This window comes from Capra hircus, chromosome 24, assembly GCF_001704415.2.
Source record: "Capra hircus breed San Clemente chromosome 24, ASM170441v1, whole genome shotgun sequence".
In the NCBI taxonomy this organism is placed as follows: Eukaryota; Metazoa; Chordata; class Mammalia; order Artiodactyla; family Bovidae; genus Capra; species Capra hircus.
Window position 1 is genome coordinate 40,211,206 of NC_030831.1, and position 27,897 is coordinate 40,239,102.

At 41.1% G+C, this 27,897-nt stretch overlaps 1 protein-coding gene across 5 annotated transcripts in view; it reads left to right on the plus strand.

Moving 5' to 3' along the window:
• ARHGAP28 (Rho GTPase activating protein 28) overlaps positions 1–27,897 on the plus strand; it is a 142,859-nt gene that overhangs the window by 55,912 nt on the left and 59,050 nt on the right. For all 5 annotated transcript variants that reach the window (XM_018039589.1, XM_018039590.1, XM_018039591.1 and 2 more), the window contains exon 2: positions 23,925–24,127. In XM_018039589.1, coding sequence (XP_017895078.1) covers positions 23,925–24,127 — 203 coding nt within the window. The remainder of the gene's footprint in view (positions 1–23,924; positions 24,128–27,897) is intronic.

The following is a 27,897-nucleotide window of genomic DNA, read 5'->3' on the forward strand; positions in this document are numbered from 1 at the left end:
CTAGTGCCTCCCGTAAGTGCTTTACTTTACTACTCAGAGACACAGATTTAACCAAAGTGTTAAGCACAACTCTCAGAGACTCATCTATTGTAAATATATAGGCACAAAGTATTATTTTAATGTAAAAGCTTAGTTCATCTTTTCTAACACTCTGTACCAGTTATATCAATCATTGATTGATCCAGCTGCCATTTCCTCCTGACTAACCTGACTTAGTGTTCTTCTTTTGGCACATTCTGGTTCCTTCTACCTTTTGTCTTGTCAGAAACCTGGCTTCAGCTCCTGCAAGCCAGCTGGGTCTGTGAGGTGCTTGAAGATTTTCTTCCTACAGCTTTTGGCAACTTACATTAATTTGGTCACTCGTCAAGTACTTCTTGCAGGCAAACTCAGCATCAGGGCTTAGAACACAAAGATGACTAAAACACAGTGTTTTCCAAGGAAGAGGAACTCTTGGCAGTCATTTCTCTCTTATACCAAGAGATAAGTGCTACCACAATGATATTTGGGAAGAGTTTGAGTGGCTGCTAACTCTGTGGGCAAAAGCTCCAGGCTGTAATGGCATTTCAATAGAGTCTTAAAGGATAAATGTGCTATTTGACCTGGCAGCAAAAGAGAAAAAGGACATTCTTGTCAGAGAAAAACAGCCTTGCAGAAAATGCCACAGTCCACGGCGTGTTCAAGCAAAAGTGGCAGGTTTCTGTTTGTTGGTGCGGAATTGCAGAGGACAAGGCTGAAAAAACAGACTTGGGAGAGCAGTTCTCTGATCTTTTCATGACATGCCTATGCATTTGCTCCTCGACCTTTGCCCTGCCAGGGAGCTAGTGGGAAGGGACAAATCTATGCTTTGAAAACCTTCATCTCAATGCAGCATGGAAGATGGACAGAGGGGAAAATACCCAGGAAAGAAGGCTGTCACAAATAATGGGACGATGGTCCAGACGCTGTTGACAAGGCTTGAAAAGGATTTAAAGTAATTCCTTATAGGGAAAACCTGAGCGTGGTGGAAAATCATGAAGATAATGGAAAAACAAAACCATGAAGGGGAAAATACAAATCATCTATACTCCTTTGCTGAGAGATAACCACCATTAGTGGATTCATTCCAGTCATTTTTCCCTGCATAATTTATATGGTTAAGATAATTTTAGAGCCTGATTTTTCGTTTAACGCTATGAGAACCGGTCTTATTATAATAAAGACATCCATTAGCATAACTTTAATGGCTGCAAAATCACTTTTGGATGGTTGCACAATAAAAATACCAAACCATTCCCTTAACTGGTTACTTCCAAATTTTCGTAAATAACCTTCTATTTAGCAACTCTGTGCATAAAGTTGTATAAATTAACCATTTTTATAGGCTATATAACTTAAGTAAAATCAATGAGTTAAGCAACACTTAATGTTGTCTTTAATGCTGCTTCCTGTATTTTAGAAAAAGTGCAAAAACGTGTGCTCTAAATTTTAGACATATAGCCATTTGGCAAATAAGTGTTAGTCAAAGCTGTCAAAGTAAGCAGGGGACATAAATCAGGTAAAAAGGTGGGGGGTGCAGATGAAACTCGGAGCACTGCAGCTTAGAGTTGGGTATAAAGGAATCAGTAAAGTAGAGTAAGAAAGGGGCTCAGGAGGGTCAGGAGATAGCTTGTCCAAGAAGCCAGGAATGAGAGATTTTCCAGAGAAGAAACAATGGCTACAACCCTGGCTTTCAACTTTATCAGACAAATTTGTTCCATTTATCATCCCATAATGAAATTTACTGATAACACGCTCTGCTTGTGCAAGCAGCACCAAGTGTTAGTCACTCAGTTGTGTCTGTTTGCGACTCCATGGACTCTGTTGCTCACCAGGCCCCTCAGTCCATGGACTTCTCCAGGCAAGAATACTGGAATGGGTAGCCATTCCCTTCTACAGGGGAATCTTCCCGACCCAGGGATTGAACCCTGGTCTCTTGTGTTGCAGGCAGATTCTTTCCCATCTGAGCCACCAGGGAACTTGTGCACATAATGTTAGACATCAACATAGTGCTCCAACTGTGAGATAAAATAATAAAGTATATTTTATATAACAAGTATTTCAATGCATAAATGTTGGGACATGACTCAAGCAGATGGGACTATGAAGGAGTTGGATGGCTGCTCTGATGGGCAGAGTCAGCGTGGATGGGGCCCTTGCACGTGGAAATCAGGCTACCTGGGCTTCCTGCTGCCTTGCTGCATAGGACTTGAATTGCCAGAACAGTAAATATTTGAACAAAACAAAATATAGTTTTCCCTCCACTTACATTATAGTTGTGTTCCTGGAAAATTCTGTGTATGCAAAATACTTTGTATTAAGTCTGAAACTGAATCAGGCTCTGAATCACTGAATCAGGTTGCAGTGATTACAAATGGGTGTCTCACCTGTGATCACTGTCCAGCAGGGCATTTGAAAGTCACATGTGATGCAGGACAGTTCTTTCTTGGTGAAGGACTGTCCACTGGATCATAAGACTCCTAGCATTCCTGGCCCTGCTGATTAAATACCAGAAGGCCCCTAGTTGTTCTGACAGTAAAAAGCTCTCCCACAGCATTCCAGGGCACTCCCTGCGGAGTGACAGAGTCCAAGCGAGAAGCACGGGTTCCCGGTGTCACTCATCCCTCCCTTGTCTTTAGAATTCTTTAGCTTTAAGAGTTCGGGCTAAGCAAGAGATGGAGGGGGATTAACGGGATGCGTGACCTCCATAGAATTCTTGGTTCTTCCCTCCTTAAATGATTATAGAGTTTTTCCCTGCCCTTTCTACATAAATTTCCCCAATTCATTCTTTCCTCACTTAAGTGTAAGTTCTTGGGTTAATTCATTAGACGTACAGGTATTGCAGTTCCCTTAGCAAAGACTGATAGAGCAGTATCTAGCCCACATACAAACTAAATCTCTTCCTTAAAGCTGTTTCCAGACCAACGCTTATAATCACTTATTAAGAAGAACATAATGAGGATCCTGAAAGAAACACCTCAGTTATTCTGGGTGATCTGTGTGGCCTTTATGGTGATCATTTGGGTGCCGAAGCTTTCCTTGTTTCTTCCCAGGAGACTATTCTCCTTTGCGACCTTGGGCAAGTCACTTAACATTGGCAGGTTCCATTTCTTCATGATTAGAATACATATGAAACATAATAAATGTGAAACTCTAAAATACTGTAAAGTGTAAGGTCAATAGTTGGTATGGGACTATGGCTGACTATAGAAGACTTTAGAATTTGGGAATAGTAAGGGTTTCTTATGCTCAAAGTAAGGGCACTTAAAGAAACTTACTCCTCTAGTATTTCTTTAAAGTGTTATTTTAACTATTCAGACCACAGGTCCTCTTACATTTAACTCGATTTCATGTTTAGTTTTTCCTCTTCTGTCTTTTCATGCCCAAGGGGAACAGGTAAGTTTAGGATGGATGGAAGCATTGTAGAAGAAAAGAATTAGACATAGGGCCCTGGTGGTTATGTTCTGAGTGGCAGGAGAATAAAGAATTGCAGCCAGTTTTTAGGGAACCGTTTCAATGTCTTTTCGTCTTCTCGTTTTTTCACTCATCTCAACTGCACGTGAAGCCATGCTGTGAACTGTAAAACACTGCCTGTGTTTCTGGGCAGTGATACTGAAAAACAGTAAGTTATCCTCTGTTTGCTTTCATCGGTAAAGGTTATAAATTGGCTTCCAGTTTGTTCAGGGAGATCCAGGAAGGTTAAGAGTCATCCAGAATGGCTCAGAAAATATAATTCACAATATAAATGGATGAACTTTAGGGTACATGTGTCTGTTTGAGTTATGATTTTCTCAGGATATATGCCCAGTAGTGGGATTGCTGGGTCATATGGTGTAGTTACATGTTTCATTTTTTTAAGGAACCTCCATACTGTTCTCTGTAGTGGCTGTATCAATTTGCATTCCCACCAACAGTGTAGGAGGATTCCCTTTTCTCCACAACCCTCTCCAGCATTTATTGTTTGTAGATTTTTGGTTGACGGCTATTCTGACTGTGTGGGATTATACCTCACTATAGTTTTGATATAGAATCTGGAAAAATGTTACCAATGAACCTATTTGTAGAGCAGTAGTAGAGCGACAGACATTGAGAACAGATTTGTGGACGCAGCGGGGACAGGAGAGGGTGGGGTGAACTGGGAGAGTAGCAGGGGCATATAGACACGAGCATGTGTAAAGCAGAAGCTAGTGGGAAGTTGCTGCTTAGCACAGGGAGCTCAGCGGGATGGTCTGTGATGACCTAGAGGGATGGGATGGGTGCCCAGCATGGGAGGCAGACTCAAGAGGGAGGGGGTATATGTATATGTATAGCTGATTCACATTGTTGTACAACAGAAACCAACACATTGTAAAGCAATTATCCTCCAATTAAAAAAAGAAAATTTGACACCTGAAGTCACCCATCAACTATGAGTTTATCCTGGATTCAAGTTTTGGTTAAATCATTCCTGCAGTGGCTATGAAGGGGAGAGCGGGGTTATCCATTGTAGATTTCAATGGTGAAATAAATTCTATGAATTCTTTATTCATTTACAGTTAAGAAAAATAAAAATATTGAATAGCAAACACTGTTAAGCTGTTTTTCCACTTCAACAATGTTTCTCTTTAAGAGAATGTGCAATGGTGTGCAGTCCTAAAGCTTAAAATGTTGCAGAACAGATGCACAGAAGAGGAGTTGTGTTCAGATAACTGCCGGGTTGGCTCTATATTTTCTATAGTTTATCTCACTGCACATCATCACTACTTCTCTCCCAACCCCTTGGACCCTCCCCACAAAGTAAGTATCGTAATAGACCAGCAAGTTTTGTTAGAATCCATCTTTTTTGCTTTGTAATGTGGTAAGTAAATTGCAGGGGTTTTTGCTTGATGTTTTTGCCTGTCTTCAAACACGAGAAAAAAATGTCACTCTTAAAAACTGACTCATCGGCCTTCAGCTGTAATAGGAAAATGAGGCAGCAGTCCTGTGAATTGCGGAAAGGTCTTGGGGCTAACCAGCCCTGCCAGGAAGAGCTTGATCCTGCGCTTTTGTTTTAGAGTCATTGTCTTCCTTAACTTGTGATATGGAGAATTCACGGTTTTCAGTTTTCTTGTACATTCTTTAGGTTCACTTTAAGGGCTAAAGTCTTTCTTTCCAGACCTTGCTTTTTGCTCATTCAACAGAAGAATTCAAGCCTCTGAATTCTAATGTCACATGACTGAATTTTTCAATTATGGCCTTTCCTGGATATATCAAGGAAGATTAAACAGGTTTAAACAGGCTTTCTGGAGAAATCAACTGAAGCATTGATATTTTATTTTCCCAGATTGCCATTGGAGTATTTTCCTGCACATTTGGGTTATTAAAAACTAATTTTCTAAATCCAAGACTGGAACTTAGAACACTCTTCCCTCTAGATGAGTGGACCTTTATACAAAGATTCCAACTCACAGTACGAAAAAAGCACAGGCGAGTTTTAGTGGGGCCTCCCGTTCTTCCTGGGGTCCAACAAGGAGAGTCAGGCATTGGAGAATCTCAGTGTGTCAGAAGGACACAGCCGATGCCCCTTGGGAGAAGTCGGGGGGTGGGGGTGTGTCCACAGCCTCGGGTTCCCCAGGAGCGGTCTGCTCTCTTAAGCTGGGGGAGGGAGAGTTATCTCTTGACTGTCTAAGGTGGCACACAGCTGCAGCCTGCACCCAGCACGTGTTCTTTTGCTGTGGGCCAGGGGTCAGCAGCACGTTTCCTGTAAGAAGTCCGATGTGAATGCTTTCAGCTTTGTGGTCAATAGCAGCACCTCTGTGCCAAGTATTCACTGTCACTGCCACACAGATGCAACTGTGGGCTGTACTTGACAATGGGAGAGGCTGGGTGTCAGTAGAGCTGTCCTTTGTCCACATGTGGTTTAATGAGCCTCCTTCTTACTGTGTGACCTGGGTGTAGCCTGAGTCTTAAGGCGAGAAGGAGCATCTGGGGGCCTGGTTCCCATCTACACGAAGGGTGACCCAACACTTAGAGACTGGGCCTCCCAAAGCACTTGCGGTATACAGGCCACAGCTTGGGGCTTTCCAGCGAAAGTCTTAAACCATAGCCAAGTAAGTTACACCCTTACGTTTCACGTGTGACATTGGAAGACTAGAGCTCGTGGCACAAGGTGGGCTATCACAGTTAAGGCCTGCGGACTTGTCCTGTGTTTGGGGACAGTCAGGTAAATGGATGAATAGAAGTGCTTAACACAATGTATGGAACATGCAAGGGTGAGATTCCCAGTATTTATTGAATCTGAAGCGTGCATACCAAAAGCAGCGTGCCCTGGTGGTAGCCAGCCAAGATCTATGGCTGGAACTCACTGGAAAGAAGTTCTCATTAAATGGAAGCGGTCTGAACATGTGCACGTGCACACACACACGCATGTATCTACGTACATTTAGAGATGCACACGTACGCATGCATTTGTTCAGGACTGTGTGGGATTGCCTTTCTCCATTACAGCTCTTCACCTTCCCTCCCTCTGTTCCTGATGGAGAAAAACAATTCTGCTGAGCTTGAACCCCACCTTAAGCTCAAGATTGCTGGAAGAAATATCAATGACCTCAGATATGCAAATAACACCACCCTTACGGCAGAAAGTGAAGAACTAAAGAGCCTCTTGATGAAAAGTGAAAGAGGAGAGTGAAAAAGTTGGCTGAAAGCTCAACATTCAGAAAATGAAGATCACGGCATCTGGTCCCATCACTTCACGGCAAATAGATGGCGAAACAGTGGAAACAGTGTCAGACTTTATTTTTGGGGGTTCCAGAATCACTGCAGATGGTGATTGCAGCCATGAAATTAAAAGATGCTTGCTCCTTGGAAGAGAAGTTATGACCAACCTAGACAGTATATTAAAAAGCAGAAACATTACCTTGCCAACAAAGGTCCGTCTAGTCAAAGCTATGGTTTTTCTAGTAGTCATGTATGTATGTGAGAGTTGGACTATAAAGAAAGCTGAATCCTGAAGAATTGATGCTTTTGAACTGTGGTGTTGAAGAAGACTCTTGAGAATCCCTTGGACTGCAAGCAGATCCAATCAGTCAATCATAAAGGAAATCAGTTCTGAATATTCATTGGAAGGACTGAGGCTGAAGCTGAAACTCCAATACTTTGGCCACTGATGTGAAGAACTGATTCATTGGAAAAGACCTTGATGCTGGGAAAGATTGAAGTCAGGAGCAGAAGAGGATGACAGAGGATGAGATGGTTGGATGGCATCACCGACTCAATGGACATGAGTTTGGGTAAACTCCAGGAGTTGGTGATGGACAGGGAGGCCTGGCATGCTACAGTCCGTGGGGTCACAAAGAGTCAGGCACTACTGAGCGACTGAACTGAACTGAATCCCACCTTCCTGCCTCACTGGCAGTTTTGCTCAGTCTCTTTAGCCCCTCCCTTAGAGATCAGTCTCTCCTTTACTTTTTTCTTTTCTTTTATTGAGGTATAGTTGATTACAATGTGTTAGTTTTTTGTTATAGCAAAATGATTCAATTATGCGTGCATATATTCATTTTCATATTCTTTCATTATAGTGTATCACAGAATATTGAATATAATTCCCTGTGCTATACAGTAGGACCTTATTATTTATCTGTTTTATATATAGTAGTGTATATCTGCTAAATGTAGTCTCCCAGTTTATCCCTGCCCCCCTTTCCACTGTAGTAACCATTGGTTTCTATGTCTGTGAGTCTGTTTCTGTGTCATATTTTAGATTCCACTTCTAAGTGATGTCACATGATAGTTGTCACTTCTCTGGCTTTCTTTACTTAGTATGATAATCTCTGGGTCCATCCATGTTGGTGCAAATGGCATTATCTTTTTCTTTTTTTATGGGCGAATCTCTCCTTTTCTAAAAGCTTCCTGCTCTTTCCTTCAAAGATGCTCACATTATCCTCATTCTAAATCAATAGCCACTTATTTGAGTACAACATTTCCTCATAACAACATGTTAGTCATTTGCTTCAGAAAAGTTAGGGGGCCACACAGGCTAAGAAATTCAGTAGCAGTCAGCTCACTGCACTTTTTAGATAATTGACTTTTCTCTTTTTCCCCTCTGAATTCTGTTTATTTCAACTTTGTTGTCACTTTCCAAAACACCTCATCACAATATCCTGTAGGTCTTAACAAATGAGATGGGCAAGTTAACCTATTGAAGTCCTATCAGACTTTTAGTGATTTAAGGAAGCAAAGCCCTAGCAAAGTTAGTCTAAAACTGCCAGTTTGTGCTTCTCCTTTTCACATATGCAAATATGCACACAAACTTCTGTGATTTCATTCTTCATTCAAAATTATAAGTTTAACAAATAACAAATAGAAAATGAGAACTGAGAACAGCATTAGCCAGGGTGTCTGTTTGGTGCTGAGCTCTGGAAACTGATAATGATAATAAAATAAGGTTTATTGAGGCAGACCTCAGAGTTTACCAGAGTGGGGTAGCATCTATATGTCTGTGTCCAGTTAATATTCACTGGAGATGAACAGACTGTACGGGTCAGTTAGTCCCTGCCTGCTTGTTACTGTTCTGTCGTCAAGTAAGCCTGACATTCTGAGGTCACCTATATCCACTTTCAAAATCCATCTTGCTTTGTGGAAGACAGCCTTTATTTTCCCTTTGGCATCACTGTCGCCCACCTGAAGCAACACTTTAGACGTGGGAAAACCCAGATCACTGTGACGCTTTTGGAGTTTGTTCTCTGTTGCTTTGAGACTGGGAGAGAAAAGATGGCCGTTGACGCAGATGCCTGCTTTCCAGAGGTTCTTGTTGCCCAGGCGTCTGCCTTTCTTCAGTATGTCAGCTGAGGCCGGAACCCTCCTGGCACTGGTCTCTGGGACGATACATGCCATGCAGGGACTCTGGGTTTCCATCAGGTTCATGTGGTCTTTCCTCCCCTCCCTCTCCAAGCCTTCTGTTTCCTCTTTGCTTCCATAATAGCATAGCTTTGTTATCTCTCGGGAGCTGGCACTGCCTGGAACCGATTTCTACAACTTGGAGGTCTGCGAGAGAAAGGAAATTAGAAAATAGTGATTAACTTCAGATAATGGTTTTTAAAAACTTTTTTTTTTAATGCAACCTTGAGTTCAAAGGAAAAGCTTCAAATTTGGAAGGAAGAAGACAGGTACTTATTTTCTTTAACGAAATTCAAAATTTTCTAGAAAATGAATTATAAAATACTTATGAAATAATTTTCTGTAACGTGTTTGTTCAATAAAACATTCACTTACAAAAGGATTTCCATGCATACCCACCATTCATCTTACTATTTACATCCGTGAAGCAGGCATCAAGCCAGGACCTGTGCTAGGTGAAAGACTGAGGGATGTCAAGATAAATCTGATATAATTTTTTATTTCAAGTTTAAAATCTAATAGTTGAAGTGAGTCCTATCTTCAAGTCAGTGTAACACAAGAAAGTAAGTGGCATATGTGGGCAGATAATTTTCATCTGGTAAGATCAGGGACAATATCAGACATTATCAGAGATAGTAATGTGTCAGTCAGTGTGTAAAACATTTCATTTTCCATTTGCAGCAACGGGGATGGACCTAGAGAGTGTCATACTGGGTGAAGTAAGTCCAACAGAGAAGGAGAAATATCACATGACATCCCTTATATGTGGAAAAAGAAATGATACAAATGAACTTACAAAACAGAAAGAGACTCACAGACTTAGAGAACGAGCTTATGGCTGCCAGGGGGAAAGCATAGTTAGGGAGCTTGGGATGGGTCATGTACACACTACTATATTTTCAATGGATCACCAACAAGGACCTATTGTATAGCATATGGAACTATGCCCATTGTGATGTGGCAGCCTGGATGGGAGGGGGGATTTGGGGGAGAAAAGAAAATCTCATTTTTCTCTTAACGTTGTGTAAAATTTCCTTTTTTGGTAAAGTGTTCAAATCTTTACCTCAGTTAAAAAATTCAAAAAGTTAAAAAATAAAAACGTTCTTTATTATTATTAATGAATTTTGAAAATCTTTAAATATTCTTGATACAAGTACCTTTTCAGACATGTGATTTGCAAATATTTTCTTGTCGTATATATCTTTTCATTCTTTTTTTTTTTGGTGGTATAGTTGAAGAGCAAATTTTAACTTCAGTTTTATTTTATGAATCATGCTTTTTATGACTGCTTTGAAATCTTCACCTAACCCAAGTCACAAAGGTTTTCTCTTATGTTTTCTTCTAGAAGCATAATGGTTTCTAAAGGTTTTAAAAACTTTTGGGTTTTCCATTTAGCTCTATGACTCATTCTAAGTTAATTTTTTGTATATAGCGTAGAAGTTGCTTGTTTTTGGTTACGTAGAAGTTGTTTCTGTTTTTGTGTTTGTTTATATTTTGTTTTGATTATGGTTCTTGTTTGTTCCATCACTATTTGTTGAAAAAATTATTCTCTCCCTGTTGAATCCCTCTGCACCTTTGTTGAAAATGGATTGACATTACGTTGTGGGTTTATTTTTGGGCTCTATTCTGTTTCATTGATCTGTGTGCCTCTTTGATGGTAATGCTATGTTGCTTTCACTGTAGTTCTACAAATCTTGAATTTAGGCAACAAGTGTTCTGATTTCCCTTTTCCCATAGTTCTTTTGGCTATTTTAGGTTTTCTGTATTTCCATGTGAACTTTAGAAAGCCTGTCAATTTCTACAGAGAAATCTGACTTTAATTTTGATTGAGATTGCAGTAAGTCTATAGATCAATTTGAGGAGAATTGACATCTTAAAGTATTGAGGCTTCAAATCCATGTCCAAGTCCTATTAACTATAACTAATACTCACAGCCGTACCCGTAATTAATTCATTTTTCCTCAATGAATTAATGTAAGTCCACATTTACAAACACTTTAGGAAACTAATATTTTTGTTGAATTTATGATTTTAAAAGTTAGACTGGACACTGGCATTTTCCTCGAAGAATTCTAGACTGGAAACAAATGGGGAAATGTGAGTCATTTAATAGACTTCAGAGATTAAATAAACTTCAGACAATAAATAGAGTTGTATCAGTTGTTTATCGAATAAGGAAGTCTAGGGATCAAGTGAGGTGGAGGTTCAACCTTCCTCCGTTAGGCAAACCACTTTCCTCTGAGAAGATAGCCTTTTTTGAGTCCATACATAGATGCTTTATGGGCCAGCAGGTGCCCTGGTAGACTGATTTTATAGCTCTACTGAAATATAAATACCTATTAAGCAAAAACTGGGTAATTTTTGCTTTACTGTAAGAGCTTTTGCAGGGCTTCCCTGGTGGCTCAGACAGTGAAGAATCCACCTGCAATGCAGGAGACCCAGGTTCCATCCCTGAGTCAGGAAGATCCTCTGGAGAAGGGAATGACTGACTACCCACTCCAGTATTCTTGCCTGGAGAATCTCATGGACGGAGGAGCCTGGTGGGCTACAAGTACAGTCCATGGGGTCGTGAAGAGTTGGACACAACTGAGAGACTACACACACACACACACGCACACACACACACGCACACACACACAAGAGCTTTTGCATGGAAATTGGAAGCAGAAATGAAAACTCTCTTGCCCATTCAACAAAGAAAATAAAAACCAAAATATTAAATGGCAGCTTATTTTTTAAAGAAATGAAAGTAGATACAGTGAAATGCAAGACCTAATTCCTTTGTGTCATTTGTAATTTTTTTTAAGGGGATGAAAGCTTGATGAATTTGTTCATAACAGAGTCTGTTCAGGAGATTATTGATTATCATAATTAATCCCAGTCAGTGGTAAAGAAAGAAGGTAATGTTCTTAGAAAGTGAGTGAATAGTAAGCCTTCGAGGAGGGAAAGCTACCTGGCTGGCTGGTATACTCCTCTTGGGAAGGAAAAGCTTCACCTGGCTAAGATGACGGATGTTGAAATCCCTGTCCAACCCCAGTGGCCTGAAGTATTGATCGCAGACATGTAGTTGACGACCGAGTATGAGATGGCTGGATAGCATCACTGACTCGATGGACGTGAGTCTGAGTGAACTCTGGGAGATGGTGAAGGACAGGGAGGCCTGGCGTGCTGCGATTCATGGGGTCACAAAGAGTTGGACACGACTGAGCGACTGAACTGAACTGAACTGTCTGCCATCAGGGATTAGATACTGAACTGCTGAGGGCCTTCATCCCCAGTGCAGGGGGAGCTTCCGAGGTATTGGCTACGAGAGCCCCACCACATGCAGCTCACCACAAGCCAGCCAGTGTGAAAGTGAGACAATAACAGCTCTTGTTTTTCCAAAGCTCATGTTTAACATGGGCATTCAGGTTACAGGTCTGTGCCTGTCATCCTGTGAGAGGGCTTTGAGGACCCTCGTCCTGACAGTTGTTTTTACAGCGTTTAGAGAGTGTGAAGTGCTCTGACTGCTGGCTCTTGGATCTGCTCAAGGAATTTATCTGATGATGAACAGTGTCTTGAGTAAATTGGACAAGATGAGGTAGAGAGCTAATCCAGAATGCCTGTAGCTGGATGCCTGTGGTGATGATTGCTAATGGCGATCGTAATAAAAGTGTGCCTGTAGAATTTATCGTAGCTCAACCTGGCTAGGGTACTTGGACATTGTCTCTACATGCCATGAGGAAATCTGAGTTAAATTGGAGTCTTAGCTTCTACTTCCTTGGATAGTTTTAAAATAGAATGAATTATTGACTCTATTCAATAAAGTCTAATGTATTCTAATATACCAACCAATAGATAGTTTAAAATGTGACTTATGTTTAATACTGCTAATATATCCCTTTTCTATTGGCTATATAGCAGATGTTTTTAATGTGTGTTAACTGTCTATATTTTATATATATCTTAGTGTATTTGGTCTGCTATACTTGTCAATATTATTAGTGAACTTTTAGAGAACCTTGCCTTTGGTTTCTTTTTTTTAATCTTTATTTTGTAGGACACTTTTGCATGTAGATCTATTTGTTCTTTAATGAAAACTTTGACTAGGGACATAATTTCCAACATTTTTATGATAAAAATATAATCCACCTATTTTATCATGTGCTGTTTCAGGAATACATTAAGGGGGCACAGGATAATCTCCAGTGTGAAAGTGTGAAGCTTTGTTTTGTTTTAATTTGTTTGGTGAGTGAGTAAAGAATACAGTGTAAATGAATTAGTAGACTGGTGGTCATGGAGGAAAGAGTATGGAACGAGGCATCAGGAGGCCAGGTTTGTAGTTCTTGTTGTTTGGTCGTGAAGTCGTGTCTGGCTCTTTGCAACCCCATGGATTGCAGCACACCATGCTTCCCTGTCCTTGTAGTTCTCAGGAATTAGCTGTGTGATTTTGGAGAAGTTACTTAACCTCACTGAGCTTCATTTTTCTTATCTATAAAATGTGGTGTTTTATCGGCATTTCTCAGATTCCCTCTTAGCTCTCAAATCCTTGGATCCTCTGTTTCATTGGAAACCCTACTTACGGCTCTCAGAGCTGTCTGTAGGGAAGTTAGGAAACAGTCATCTTAAAGTTAGACAGTGAAAACAAATGGAACACAAACAGTAATTGTTCAAATGGACCCTGTGTAATGAAAGCCATCATGATGTGAGTCTGAGTGTAGAAACGTATACTGTGAAAGGAGAGAAATCTAAGAATGTTAATAATTATTCATCTAGAGGCCAGTCACTCCCATCAGAATGTAATACATTGGATTTATGTTCTGCTTTTCATTCTATACCAAACAGGTTAAAGCTGAGCTGGTTCCAGGGCCCACGAGGAAGAAGGCCAGTTCCACTTCAGGGAAAGTCTTGTCAGGAGGAACCATAGAGCTCTTTAAGGCCCATCCACGTGGAGAATGGCCCAGAGAGACTGCCTGATAATCCCAGAGATCCTGTGTGTGCCTCTGTCCTGCTATTATTGAATTTTTGGAGCTGGAGAGAGGCAACAGACAAAAGAAATTGAAAAACAGCACAAGGAGGCTGTAGAGTAACATTTTCTCCTCTCACGGCTGAGTGTCAGTGGCTGGGTAATGATGACAGTAAACAGAGACCAGAGATGTGGGGGAAACAGAGGTCGCCAGTTGTGTTCCAGCAAATCATCACAGCACACAGAGGCACACAGGGAGCTGGAAAACAAGGCAGACCCTCAGAGGACACCAGAATGGGGGGCTCATCTGTTTAATCACGTTGAAAGTCAGACATAGCAATACAGCCACAGCAGGCTCCTCAGAAGTGTGTGATACTGTGTGCACTGCAGTTCTGCAGTTTGGTTCTTAAAGATACGGGGTCTCTGTAGCTTTGTTGGTATTGTTGTTGTTCAGGTGCTAAGTCGTGTCCGGCTCTTTGTGACCCCATGGACTGCAGCATGCCAGGCTGCTCTGTCTTTTTCTGTCTCCAAAATTTGCTCAAATTCATGTCCATTGAGTCTGTGGTGCCCCCCAACCATCTTATTCTCTGTTGCCCTCTTCTCCTCTTGTTCTTTAATGAAAACTTTGACTAGGACATATTTTCCCAGCCTCGGGGTCTTTTCCAATGAGTTGGCTCTTCGTATCAGGTGGCCAAAGTATTGGAGCTTCAGCTTCAGCCAGACCTTTGTCAGCAAAGTGATGTCTCTGTTTTTTAATACACTGTCTATATTTGTCATAGCTTTCCTTCCAAGAAGCAACTGTTTTTTAATTTCAGGGCTGCCGTCACTGTCTGCAGTGATTTTGGAGCCCAAGAAAATAAAATCTGTCATTGCTTCCACTTTTTCCCCATCTATTTGCCATGAAGTGATGGGACCAGATGCCATGATCTTAGTATTTTTTCATGTTGTGTTTCAAGATAGCTTTTTCACTCTTCCCTTTCACCCTCATCAAAAGGGTTCCTCTTCACTTTCTGCCATTAGAGTGGTACCACATGCATGTATGTAGCTTACTTTTGATGTAAAAATACAGCCTTTAAAAATTATTTGCCGAGGTGACATGGAGAATAGTAATCTGAGAAGCACAAAGCAGACCTGTGGCGACACACATCACTGAATGGATAAAGGATAAATTTCTGTTAGAGAATGTGGGAGAGCTGCTTTTTGCTTGCATTCTGTTTTACAGAGTCTTTCTTGAACATCTCCTAATTTAATTTAAAAAAAATGAGCCTCTGAGCGATGATTAGGTATCACCAAACTAGTTGTTCACTCATAATTTTAGCTTATCCTCATAGATAATATGGTAGGAGTCACTCGTGTGGTTGAGTGAGCTTCACCAAAATCAGTATATACCTCGACATCAATATATACCTCAAACTCATAAACCGCGTATTAGTTTTAAAACAGAAAATACAACATTGACCAGCAGTGGTTTCCTCTGCCTGCACAGCAGACATTTCAGACTGTCTCTTGTTTAGATGATTATTGTTTGAGCAGATATGATAGTTCCCATCTGTGATTGTTATCCTTTGCTCAGAAAAACCAGTAACTTTTCATAGAAGTAGCTTTCCTTCTTTCTAAACCTGTGGACCTTTTTGAAAATTTGATTCTTTTTTGCTTTTTCTGAAGTTTGCCTTTACTTTCAAATTCTCGAGTACTTTAAAAAAGGATGTTATCTTTTTAGAGCAGTTTTAGTTTCACAGCAAAATTATGGGGAAGTATCAGAGATTTCCTATACACTTCTTGCCCCCCTCACATGCCCAGCCTCCCCTATTAACAGCATCGCCACCAGAGTAGCTCATCTGTTACAATTGATAAACCGATATTGACCCATCATAATCACCCGAAGTCCATAGTTTACGTTCTCTGGGTCTGGACAAGTGTATGGGCTTTCCTGGTGGGTCAGTGGTAAAGAATCCACCTGCCAATGCTGGAGACACAGGTTTGATCCCTAGGTTGGGAAGATCCCCTGGAAAAGGAAATGGCAGCCCACCCTAGTATCCTTGCCTGGAGAATTCCATGGACATGTAGCCTGGTGGACTACAGCCCATGGGGTCGCAAAGAGTCGGACACGATTTATCTACTGAACAACTACAATAACACAGTGTCATATGGGACGGTTTCCTTGCCCAAAGACCCTCTGTATTCCATGTGTTCATTCCTCCTTTCCTGCCCCCCATTACCCACTGTGGCCCCATTGAGTCCCTTCATAAACACTGGGGTGCAGCATGTAATCGTTGGAAATTATTTCTTCATTGTCACTTTTCCCATTTCTAGCCCAGTGCCTGTGCTCAAAAGTGATATATAGCTGCATAAGAATTTAATTGCTGCTCTGCACCTCAGTTGGTTAAAAAAGAATTCTAGCTTGCAAAACCATTTCAAATATTCCATGCTGAGTGACTGAGATTTGTTTGCTGTTTTAAGCCTCCCCTAATCTACAAACACATTTTTCTGTATCTCGTTCTGCCAACAGGGAGGTTCAGGCAGACCTGTTTACCTTCTGAGGGAAAGGCTTCATCAGCTTTCTCCTCACTCCTCTCAAAGAGCGGAGGAAGGTGGGAACAGAACAGAAAACGGGGCTGGCAGGCGGTGAAGGAGAGGCTGCCAGAATGATAGCGAGAGACCGAGTCGGGGGCCAGAGAAAGAGCGGGCATCTCCTCTGTGCTCTCGCTTCTGTTAATCTGAAACCATAGCTTCTTTTTATCACCATCGCCTTTCAAGTGCTTTCTCCAAGGCATCCAAGTTGAGCTTGTTTATAAGCATGTTAAAATCCAAGGATATTGAGAAGCCAGAGCCTGAAAACAAGGTATTTATCCTCTATCTTTCTCATCCTGGGTGGCCTCCCCAGGAAGCTGAGAGGGTAGACAGCTGCATGACCCTGGCTGTGCCCAGCATCTGTCCCAGAGAGTGAGAGGTTTCTCTTGCAGGAACCCTGCTGCACAGGCCCCAGCGTGGTCAGCATCCAAGATGATTTCTCAAGATGGCCAGGCTGTGCCACCACCAGCATCATTCAGTGACTGTGATGAAGGGGAATTCAGGCCTTTCTTTCAGAAAGAAAAGGGGAAATCTGATTTTTATACATTCTTCCTAAAATCTCTTGGATTATGTTTGAATTGAAAGCAACATAGATATATTCCCTGTATATCTAGGCAGGGATATCTTCAGCCAGATTGAAGTTTAACTCTACTGTGTACTGGGGCTTTCCAGGTGTTGCTAGTGGTAAAGAATCCACCTGCCAATGCAGGAGACACAAGAGACATGGGTTTGACCCCTGGGTTGGGCAGATCCCTTGGAGAAGGGAATGGCTACCCACCCCAGTATTCTAGCCTGGAGAATCCCATGGATGGAGGAAGCTGGCGGGCTACAGTCTACAGGGTCACAGAGAGCCATCCATGACTGAGTGCACACACAGTGCACCACAGTGTGCTGATCAAGGCCAGACCAAGACATGTGGTTAGGCTGATAATCTGGCCACCCTTAAAGTGGAAAACAGACTGGTTCCAAATAGGAAAAGGAGTACATCAAGGCTGTATATTGTCACCCTGCTTATTTAACTTACATGCAGAGTACATCATAGGAAACGCTGGGCTAGAAGAAGCACAAGCTGGAATCAAGATTGCTGGGAGAAATATCAATCACCTCAGATATGCAGATGACACCACCCTTATGGCAGAAAGTGAAGAGGAACTAAAAAGCCTCTTGATGAAAGTGAAAGAGGAGAGTGAAAAAGTTGGCTTAAAGCTCAACATTCAGAAAACGAAGATCATGGCATCCGGTCCCATCACTTCATGGGAAATAGATGGGGAAACAGTGGAAACAGTGTCAGACTTTATTTTTGGGGGCTCCAAAATCACTGCGGATGGTGATTTCAGCCATGAAATTAGAAGATGCTTACTCCTTGGAAGGAAAGTTATGACAAACCTACACAGCATGAAGAAAAGCAGACATTACTTTGCCAACAAAAGTCCATCTAGTCAAGGCTATGGTTTTTCCAGTAGTCATGTATGGATGTGAGAGTTGGACTATAAAGAAATCTGAGTGCTGAAGAATTGATGCTTTTGAACTGTGGTGTTGGAGAAGACTCTTGAGAGTCTCTTGGACTGCAAGGAGATCCAACCAGTCCATCCTAAAGGAAATCAGTCCTGGGTGTTCATTGAAAGGACTGACGTTGAAGCTGAAACTCTAATACTTTGGCCACCTGATGCGAAGAACTGACTCATTTGAAAAGACCCTGACACCAGGAAAGATTGAGGGCAGGAGGAGAAGGGGACGACAGAGGATGAGATGGTTGGATAGCATTACCAACTCAATGGACATGAGTTTGGGTAGGCTCCAGGAGTTGATGATGGACAGGGAGGCCTGGCATGCTGCAGTTCATGGGGTCGCAAAGAGTCAGGCACAACTGAATGACTGAACTGAACTGAAAAAGTGGAAAATCATTATATTAGATCCCACTTTCCTTTAGGAGGCACATTACTGACTGACTAATCTTACTTGAATATTCCCCTGAGTGGGGTGGAGGTGGTGTCTCATCTCACCCCACCCCAAATTACTCATTAAAGTATTCCTTCTATTTACATCAGTTAGGAATCATTTGGACTGCAAATAGTAATGACAACAACATAGAGCAGTTTTTGAAAATAGTTTTTCTTACATTGTTAGAAGTCCAGAGAATAGGCAGCCTCTGGGGTTATTTTTGAGATTCAATAATATCAAGGCTGATTAGTGCAATTTTATAGCCTTTCTCTCATGGTTGCAAGATGGCTGCTGAGGCACTAGTCATCTTGTCTACATTACAGTAAAGAAGAAGAAGGAAGAGAAAAGGATAGCAGTGAAATCAGGAAAACAAAAGATTTCACTGAAACCATGGAAAAAGATTGTTCTTATGTGACTTGGGCAGAATTGTATCAAGTGGTCACTCTGACCTAAGGGAGTTGGAGAAACCAGGCTTGGGAATGGGGTTGGATCAGAGATGAGTTCTGATAAGTGCAGTTTTATTTATTTATTGTATTCCTAGTAACATTTTGGTGCCTTTTATAGCCTGACTGTATACCTAGCCATAGGAATGCTAAGAAGTTAGTTAAATTATAGTAGTAACACGTGGGATTACTATGTGCCATGCATTTACATATATTTACTCAGTTAATCCTCATAATAGTGCAGAGCATGTATGTGAATCATAGTCCATTTTACAGATTAGGAAATGCAGGCCCAGAGGCTCAGTAGCTTGCTCAAGGTTGAGAGCTTGCTCTAGGAAGTGGCAGAGTCCACATTCAAACCTGAACCCACTAGGCTTTAGAGTTGTTCTCTAAATCTTCCTGAGGAGGTGAAATTTACATTAGGAGCTGAGTGACAAGAAGCATCTTGCTGTGGAAAGACACAGAATATTCCTGGCAGAAAAAAAACAGTAAGAGAAAATTCCCTAAGGGAAGAAAGACCTTGGCTGTTTTAGAGGAACTGAGAAGAGATTAGCAGGCCTGGTGCTAATGCCAGGGGAGAGTGATAGAAGGTGAGATGGATCAGACGGTTGGGGACAGAAGTGCCGGCCTCAGAGTCAGAGGCAAGAATTTGCATTTTGTGGTATTCGTGGTGGGAAGTTACTATGTTTTCACTTTACTCTCCATAACCTCTCCCTGTTGTATGATGAGACATGTAATATTTGCTTTGACTACTTTATAGAGTTCAGGTGAGGATCAAATGATGGAATGTGTGTGACAGTAAATTGTTCTGTGTGAAATTCTTTATAAAATTAGAAATAGTAAAGGCCACAGAGTAAGTATTTCTTAGCAAGAAGTATGTCTTATAAATGCTTTGTGGACTACACTAAAAACAACTGAACTTGTGACTGGACAGAACAAGCGGTTCATTAGCAAATGCAACGTTTAAGAAATACCTGATGTGTTTTACAGTGTTCTGTGGGAGTGCCACTTCCATTAGAACAAACACTAGGTTATGGCTGATTATCTTTCTCTGCAAGGACAGAAGAGAGGATGCGTGTAAAATCATGTTTTAAGAGCTATAGTGGAGAGCTATGGACACAATGAAGTCTAAGGGAACTCAGTTCCAGGAGGGAAGAGATCTTCCTAGTGAGCAAAGCCCAGAAGTCACTTCCTTCCTTTGTGTGTGTCTCTCCCTGAGTCTCTGCACTGTTGGGCAGACGATGATACCTGCCCAAGCAGAGGGGCTTTATGGGGAGAGGAGACACCCTGGAAGTCGGAATCTGTCGAAGCTTAATTGCAGAGCTGATTCTCCACGTCTGACAACTCTCTCCCTTGGGATTTTGCTCATAAAGGCTCTAAAGTAGACAGCAAATTCCTGTAATCCCGTGGTGTTTTATCCTAAAGCCCTCTTGAGAGAGGGACCTGTAATACACACAGGGCAAATCTCCTCCTCAAAGCATTTGAAACTGGTGGTAACCTAAAACTGATTAAAATTGCAACTCAGCTCAGACCCACTTCAGCTCCTTAATGGATTGAAGTGATCTGTACCTCATTTCAGCCACCAGACAGAAGACTTGCTCTTCTTGGGGATCTTACTATTTATTCCTGTTTCCTAGAGTTCTTTCAAACATAATGCCTGCCATACGACAAAAAATTGTGAGATTTGTAAACGAACAGGAGGATATAACCCATAAGCAATTGACTATTTTTTGATCAATATTAGCAGATGCACTGACAGCAGCAGTGTTGGTGCTAAGAGACACAAACTTTTAAATGACAACAATAAATATGTTAAAGAAGAGAGACAAAATCGGTAAAGGGCGAATAATGTCAACAAAGAAATAGAACCTTTAAAAAGAACCAGTTGGACATTCTTGATATGAAAAAACACTGTATCAGAATTGAAGCGTTCACCAGGTGGATGTAATAAGGACTGGACACGTAGAAGGAAAGTGAACCTGAAGAGAGGGTAGTAGAAATTCTCTAAACTGAAGCACAAAGGGTGAGGGTTGGGGAGAAGCAAAGGGTGAGGGTTGGGGAGGGGTGGGGTGAAGTACACTTGGGACAATGTCAAATGGTTGTGTCATTGGAGTTCCAGAAGAAGAGAGAGAAATTTGGACAGAAAACATATTTGAAGAAAAAAAGGATAAGACTACTCCAAAACTGTTGAAATACAGCTACCCATAGATTCAAGAAGCTCAGCAAACCTTAAGCAAAATAGTGAAAGTCACTCAGTCATGTCCGCCTCTATATAGTCCATGGAATTCTCCAGGTCAGAATACTGGAGTGGGTAGCCTTTCCCTTCTCCAAGGGATCCTCCCAACCCAGGGATTGAACCCAGGTCTCCCGCATTGCAGGTGGATTCTTTACCAACTGAGCCACAATACAGAATAAATAGAAATAAAATCACAATCTAGGCATTTCATAATTAAGCTTCTAAAAACAAAAGATAAAGGAAAAAAATGTATTAAAAGCAGTTAGAGAGGAAAAACATTATACTTAGAAGAATATCAATAAGGATTATAAATGATTTTTCATCAGAATCATGAATACAGATAACAATGAAATGACAGCTTTAAAAGGATTATAAAGACAATAAAAACTGCCAGCTTAGAGTCCTGAGCCCAGTAAACATATTCATCCAAAATGAAAGTGAATGAAAGACACACTCAGAAAGAAATATGAGGGAATTTGTTGCCAGCAGATCCGTAGTACAAGAAATGCTGAAGAAATATCAAAGGAGGTTTGCAAAACCGATTAGAGTGATCTGTTATAGCTACATTGCCTTGTAGGGAGGATGAAGCACACCATAAAGGATAAACATAAAAGTCTACTTGTTTAACTTTAAAACAATTGTTGACTTTATTTCATTTATGTGAGCTTGATAAAGTTCGGCATTTTTTAAGTCAGTGTTTTTAAAAGATGACAAAAAGTTATTTTCACCTACTGTTTTTGTAAATGATTGACAAATACTATAAGGATTTTATAATAACTATTGTGGGATATAAACGTGAAGAAGTAACATATATGACAATAGTGGTATGATAAGGAATGAAGGGAGAATTACACTCACATGTTAGTTACGTTGTTCTGACGTTATAAAATACTAACTCAAGGCAGATAGTTATATAAGGTATTTCTTAAAAGATAATGGAGGAGAAATGAAATAATTTTTTTTATTAATGGCACTTTGACTTTATGGTAATTAACCATCCACTGAAAATCTAATTTTAAACCTCATGGTGTTTCCCAACAAAAGTTGCTATATGGCGCTGTGTAACGGTCTCATTCTGTTTTCCATATAATGTCTTCCTGGTATTGTTTTGGAGTAAAAAATTACAAACAGCTGATGAAGCTGAAGCTCTGTTTATCCTAATATGGTGAGGTATGAAGCTGTAAGTCTCCTCAAAGTGTTGGATGAGCCGGAACGTTGCAGTTATGTAATACTTCAGGATTGGAAGGTCACGGTCCCTACTCTACCCTGGGGTGAAGGGGAAGTATTCGGATCCCTCACCAAACAAGTGAGAACCCTTCCAAATGTGCTTATCCCAAAAATGCTGTCTGACTTCTTTGCCAAAAAAAACAGTTGACCGTTGCAATTAAAGGATTTTTGGGGTGGGTTGTCTCAGATGAGACCAGTGTGTTATGCAGATATTCATGACCTGCATTGCACATCTAATCGCCCTGCTCTCAGCAGAAGTTTATAATGATCTCTTCTCTGAGATTCCACCAGTATTCCCTTTGCATGAGTAAGAAACTGTAGTAAATGAAAACAGTCCTTGTTAATCCTAAGTACATATGTTCCTTATCTTCTAAGATTCACTTAATAGTTCCCAGATTTCTCACTTCTTCACATATTTGCAGTGCTGAGGTATATCTGCATGTTTGCTTAATTTCTAAGATAAATTTTTCTATTCCATGCAGCCACTGAGATGGTATGTCTGTGTTGGCATGGCAAAGATATCTATGACATGGTTTTGAGTGGTGAAAACAAAGCATCTCGTAGAACAATATGATGTGATACAGATGGGAAAGACCTTCAGTTTCTGCTTTATAAATTGGGTATTACTTAGACTTTTATCCTTATAATACACCATCTTATAAATTTTAAAAACTTAGTCTGTGTCTTCTGTTAATACTGTAAGTTTTTTATGTCAGTCATACTCATTTTTAAACAATAAACCTAAAAAAACTCTGAGTTTTGGTAGCCTGTCAGGGTCTCTGTCTATGGGGTTTTCCAGGCAAGAATACTGGAGTGGGTTGCCATTTCCTTCTCCCTCCAAAAATTGTATAACTAGAGAAAGTTTTAGGCATCTATATATTTTTTCTGAACAGTTTACAGAGGGCAGTAGGCTTTGTGAGCAGTGGTAATCGATTACAGTTTCGAGAAGTAGATGTCTTATAATTCTATGAATTTGCTAGTGGTTTTCAGTATTGGTCTTGATGGAAAAGGGAAAGACTTAACAGCCTAAAAATAATACAGGAAGCAATAGCTATCTGGGTAACCTGTGTTGATTTCATATGCATTTCAATCACTAGAATGTGTCTGTCTTGTCAAGCTATAAAGAACTCAGTAAAGAACTCTTATGACCTAGTTATCAAACAAAACTACCTCAAATTATTACACAGCACAGAATAAAAAAATTAAAGTGGATATCTTACATTTTTCTGAAATGCTCTGAGTTTTGAAAAATAAGTTGGCTAACTCAGTGTAAACCTAGAACTGCTTCTAGTCAGGTACAGTCTCAGGATCAGTGATCAAATTCTGGAAATTTCTACTAAAGGTGATCGAGAAATCTAGGATTCCAAGCACAGCCAGCTTTTTTGTTTTTTCACTCTTCGGACATTTATAGAAGCTAACTTTTACTATATGTGTTTTGATTAATATAAGCAACTTCCTTATGAGTGTGTAAAAGTCATAGAACGTATTTTTGTAATAATTCCCACATGGCCACAAAGTCATTGTGAATTAGAGAGGATGAAAGGATGGGGCCCCCTGACTGGAGTTTACTCCCTCAAACCTCTCTCCATCACACTAACTCCTTCTCTCCGTTAGTTCCAAACTTTTGTGTGATTCATAACATGAGACACTGATTTCCATTGACCGATACTTAATGCTTTTCTTTCCTCAGAAAGTCCATCCCTCGCTGCCGAAGAATCAACAGGATGCTCTCCAATGAGTCCCTTCAGTCCCCGGCGTTCAGCCGCTCCAACTCTCAAGCCTCCGTAGACAGCGCCTCCATGGAGGATTTCTGGCGGGAAATAGAAAGCATCAGGGAGACCAGCCTGGGGGCTCAGGAGGAGCAGACGCCTGCCGAGGCCAAGCCCCTGGACGGTGAGATGCCAGATTGGTCCCCTCTGTGCAGCCTCGTACGTGCTCTCTTGTTCTATTGGCAGGTGGACGTCATTCCACGAGTATCCTAACCAGTGAATTGATAGACTGTGGCGTACCAGCTTCCTGCTCCCGCTGGTTTGTATCTGCTGGTCTGGCTCAGGGTGGCTTCTCGGCAGGTGACACAACCTGAAGGGGGGCTATCAACCATCCACATTGATCCCTGACATATCACCGTTTAGGGAGGCTGTACCTGGCTGTGGATTAGAATCATGATCGTCTAGCAGATTGAGTATTCTAATTTTGAGGTTTTTACATGTGCATACTTGTCTATTAATTACCAAAGAAAGATACAGAAAAAAAAATTGCCAGCATAATTCTGGAGAAAAAAAATATTTGACTTTGAAGCACTTACTAGTATTAATGTATTTAGAGAATGGATAATCCGTACTTCACAAGATAAATGTCATGTCAGATAGGTTGGTTTCACTAGTTTCCAATGAAATTAAACAAGAAGTTTGAGGAACCGAAAAAGTATTTGTTGTTGTTTAGTCTCTTAGTCGTGTCCGACTCTTTGCGACCCAGGGACTGCAGCATGCCAGGCTTCCCTGTCCTTCCCTATCTCCTGGAATTTGCTCAAACTCATGTCCATTGAATCCATGATGCCATACAACCGTCTTGTCCTCTGTTACCCTCTTCTCCTCCTGCCTTCAATCTTTATTGCCCATAATTTTCTAAAAGAACAAAATTACTACCTGAGATTAAAAGCATGGGACAAGGAGGACCTATTTTACAGCACAGGGAACTCTGCTCAATGTTATGTGGCAGCCTGGATGGGAGGGGGGTTTGGGGAAGAATGAATACATGGATGTGCATGACTGAGTCCCTTTGCTATCCACCTGAAACTGTTACAACATTGTTAATTGGCTATAGTCCAGTACAAAATTGGGTGGTGACTCGCTCGGATGGTAAAGAATCCTCCTGCAATGCGGGAGACCTGGGTTTGATCCCTGTGTTGGGAAGATCCCCTAGAGAAGGGTAGGCTACCCACTCCAATATTCTTGCCTGGAGAATTCCATAGACAGAGGAGCCTGGCAGGCTATATAGTCCATGGGGTCACAAAGAGTCAGACACGACTAAGTGACTTTCGCAGTACAAAATAAAAAGTTTTAAAAAAGCATAGGTTATCTTCTTCAGGTACTACCTATCCACAAGTAAATGTGTAAGAAAAACTGAAGGTAGTTTGGCACTTCCCTGGTAGTCCACTGGTCAAGACTCCACTTTAGGGGTCTTGGGTTTGACCCCTAGTTGGGAAACTAAGATCCTGAATGCCCTGCAGCATGGCCCAAAGAAACAGAAAAAAAAAAAGCAAAGGAAAATTGAAGGTGGTTGAGTAAGTAGCTATCTAAGAATGTTTCCATTAGCCAGTGACTGGCACCCCACTTCGGTACTCTTGCCTGGAAAATCCCATGGATGGAGGAGCCTGGTGGGCTGCAGTCCATGGGGTTGCAAAGAGTCGGACACGACTGAGCGGCTTCCCTTTCACTTTTCACTTTCCTGCACTGGAGAAGGAAATGGCAACCCACTCCAGTGTTCTTGCCTGGAGAATCCCAGGGATGGCGGAGCCTGGTGGGCTGCCATCTCTGGGGTCGCACAGAGTCGGACATGACTGAAGCCACTTAGCAGCAGCAGCAACCTCAAAACAACTATCAAGATAAACTAAAATGTTAAAAAAAAAGTTTTGTTCTTTTCTCCAAGTCTGTCCTTCTTAGATCTGAAGAAAAATAGTTTGGGTTTACCACAATTAGGATATTTCACTTAGGATTACAAACAAAAAAGCCCACCACACATTTAATAAGAACCTAGTTAAGGGAACCATCCTCCTTCAGAGAAGGCTATTTTTACGCCATTTGCTTATGTCCTTACATTTTGCCTTTTCGGATCCAGAAAGACAAATAAAGAAAAGTGCCTCTTGTTCTCCACTTCTTCCATCTCACTAGCTAGCTCACTATCCGTATTAAAAATCGTGAGTTCTTACTGATAAGTTCTGATTCCAATCCAACAAAGTTTGTTGTCTCCCCTTTCTCTGTATTTATAACTCCCTTCTCCAAGGGTGAGAAACCTGGTTCTTTCTTTCTTCAATATATATATTTTTTCATTTGCTCCAGCCTAGAGCATGCAAAAAAACATCTTCAAGGTTAACCAACAGAAACGTCTACAAAAAGCTAACTCGAGTGTAAATTTTATTTTACTGATATTTTGTCTCTTGAAGCATACGCCCAGATCTTAAGTGTGCAGTTCAGTGAGGTTTGACGAATGCTACCTTGTAACCGCACACTAATCGAAATAACACTCCAGTCAACTCAGAAAATTTCCTCGTGGTTTTCCCCAGTCTCATCGTTCTCGTGACTTGCTGTCCCTGGCCAGAGACAACCACAGTTCTGATGTTTCTACAGCATAGATCAGTTTGGGGTTTGGCTTCTTTTGCCAAATATTGTATTTTTCAGATTCCTTCTGTGTATCAATGTTTCACTGCTTATTATCATGGGATAGTTTGCATCAGTCTCCAAGGCCTGCTGTAACAAAGTACCACAAAGCTAGGTGATTAAAAACAAAAGAAATCTGTTCTCCTGGGGTCTGGAGACTAGAAGTCCAACATCAAGGGGTCAGCAGGGCCCTCCACTCTCTGAAGACTGTAGGGAAGAGCCTGTCCCATGTCTTTCTCCTAGTTTCTGGTGTTCCCAACAATCCTTGCTGTTCCTTGGCTTGTCGACAGTACATGCCATTCTGCCTCTGTGGTCACATAGCCTATTCTCTGCGTTGTTGTCCATGTTCCTTCTCTTTTTCTTATAAAGACACTAGCTACATCGGATAAGGGCTTCCCTGGGGCTTAGATGGTAAAGAATTTGCCTGCAATGCAGGAGATGCAGGTTTGATCCCTGGGTCGAGAAGATCCCCTGGAGAAGGGAATTGCTCCCCACTCCAGTATTCTTGCTTGGAGAATCCCATGGACAGAGGAACCTGCCAGGCTACAGGGCACAGGGTCGCAAAGAGTTGACTGAGCGACTAAAGAGAGAGATCAGATAAAGGACCCACTCTACTCCAGTATGACCTCATTTCAGCTTAGATCCTCATTATACCTGCAAAGACTCTTATTTCCAAAGAAGTTTACATTCACCTGAATTGGTGGTTAGAACTTCCATGTATCTTCCAGGGACCCAGTTCAATGCAAAATGGCAATATTCTGTTGTATGAATATGCCATGATTTGTCTGTTCATTTAACTGTTAGTGAACTTGTGGGTTGTTAACAGCTTTGGCCATTATGAATAAGGCTGCTGTAAACAGTTTTGTGAAAGTCTCTTGGTGGAGATGTATTTGTGTTTCTCTTGGATGTGTGCATTTTTCATGGAATATGTATAATTACATACATAAGAAATTGCCACTCTTTTCCCAATGTAGCTGTACCGTTTCACATTCCTCCCTGCCGTGTCTGACAAGTCCAGTTGCTTCAGTCCTTGAACATTTTGATGCTTTAAGACTTGTGAACATGAATGGTTCTAGCGACATGTGGAGGTATCTCACTGTGGTTGTAATTACATTTCACTGATGACTAATGATGTCAAACACTTTTTCTAGTGCTTATTCTCCTCCATTCCTATATCTGGCTTTTGTAAAATCTTTTGACTATTTTTTAAAATTATCTTGCTATTATTGCCTTCTATGAATTCATCGTATATTCTGGATTCATCTTTTGTCAAATATATGTATTGCA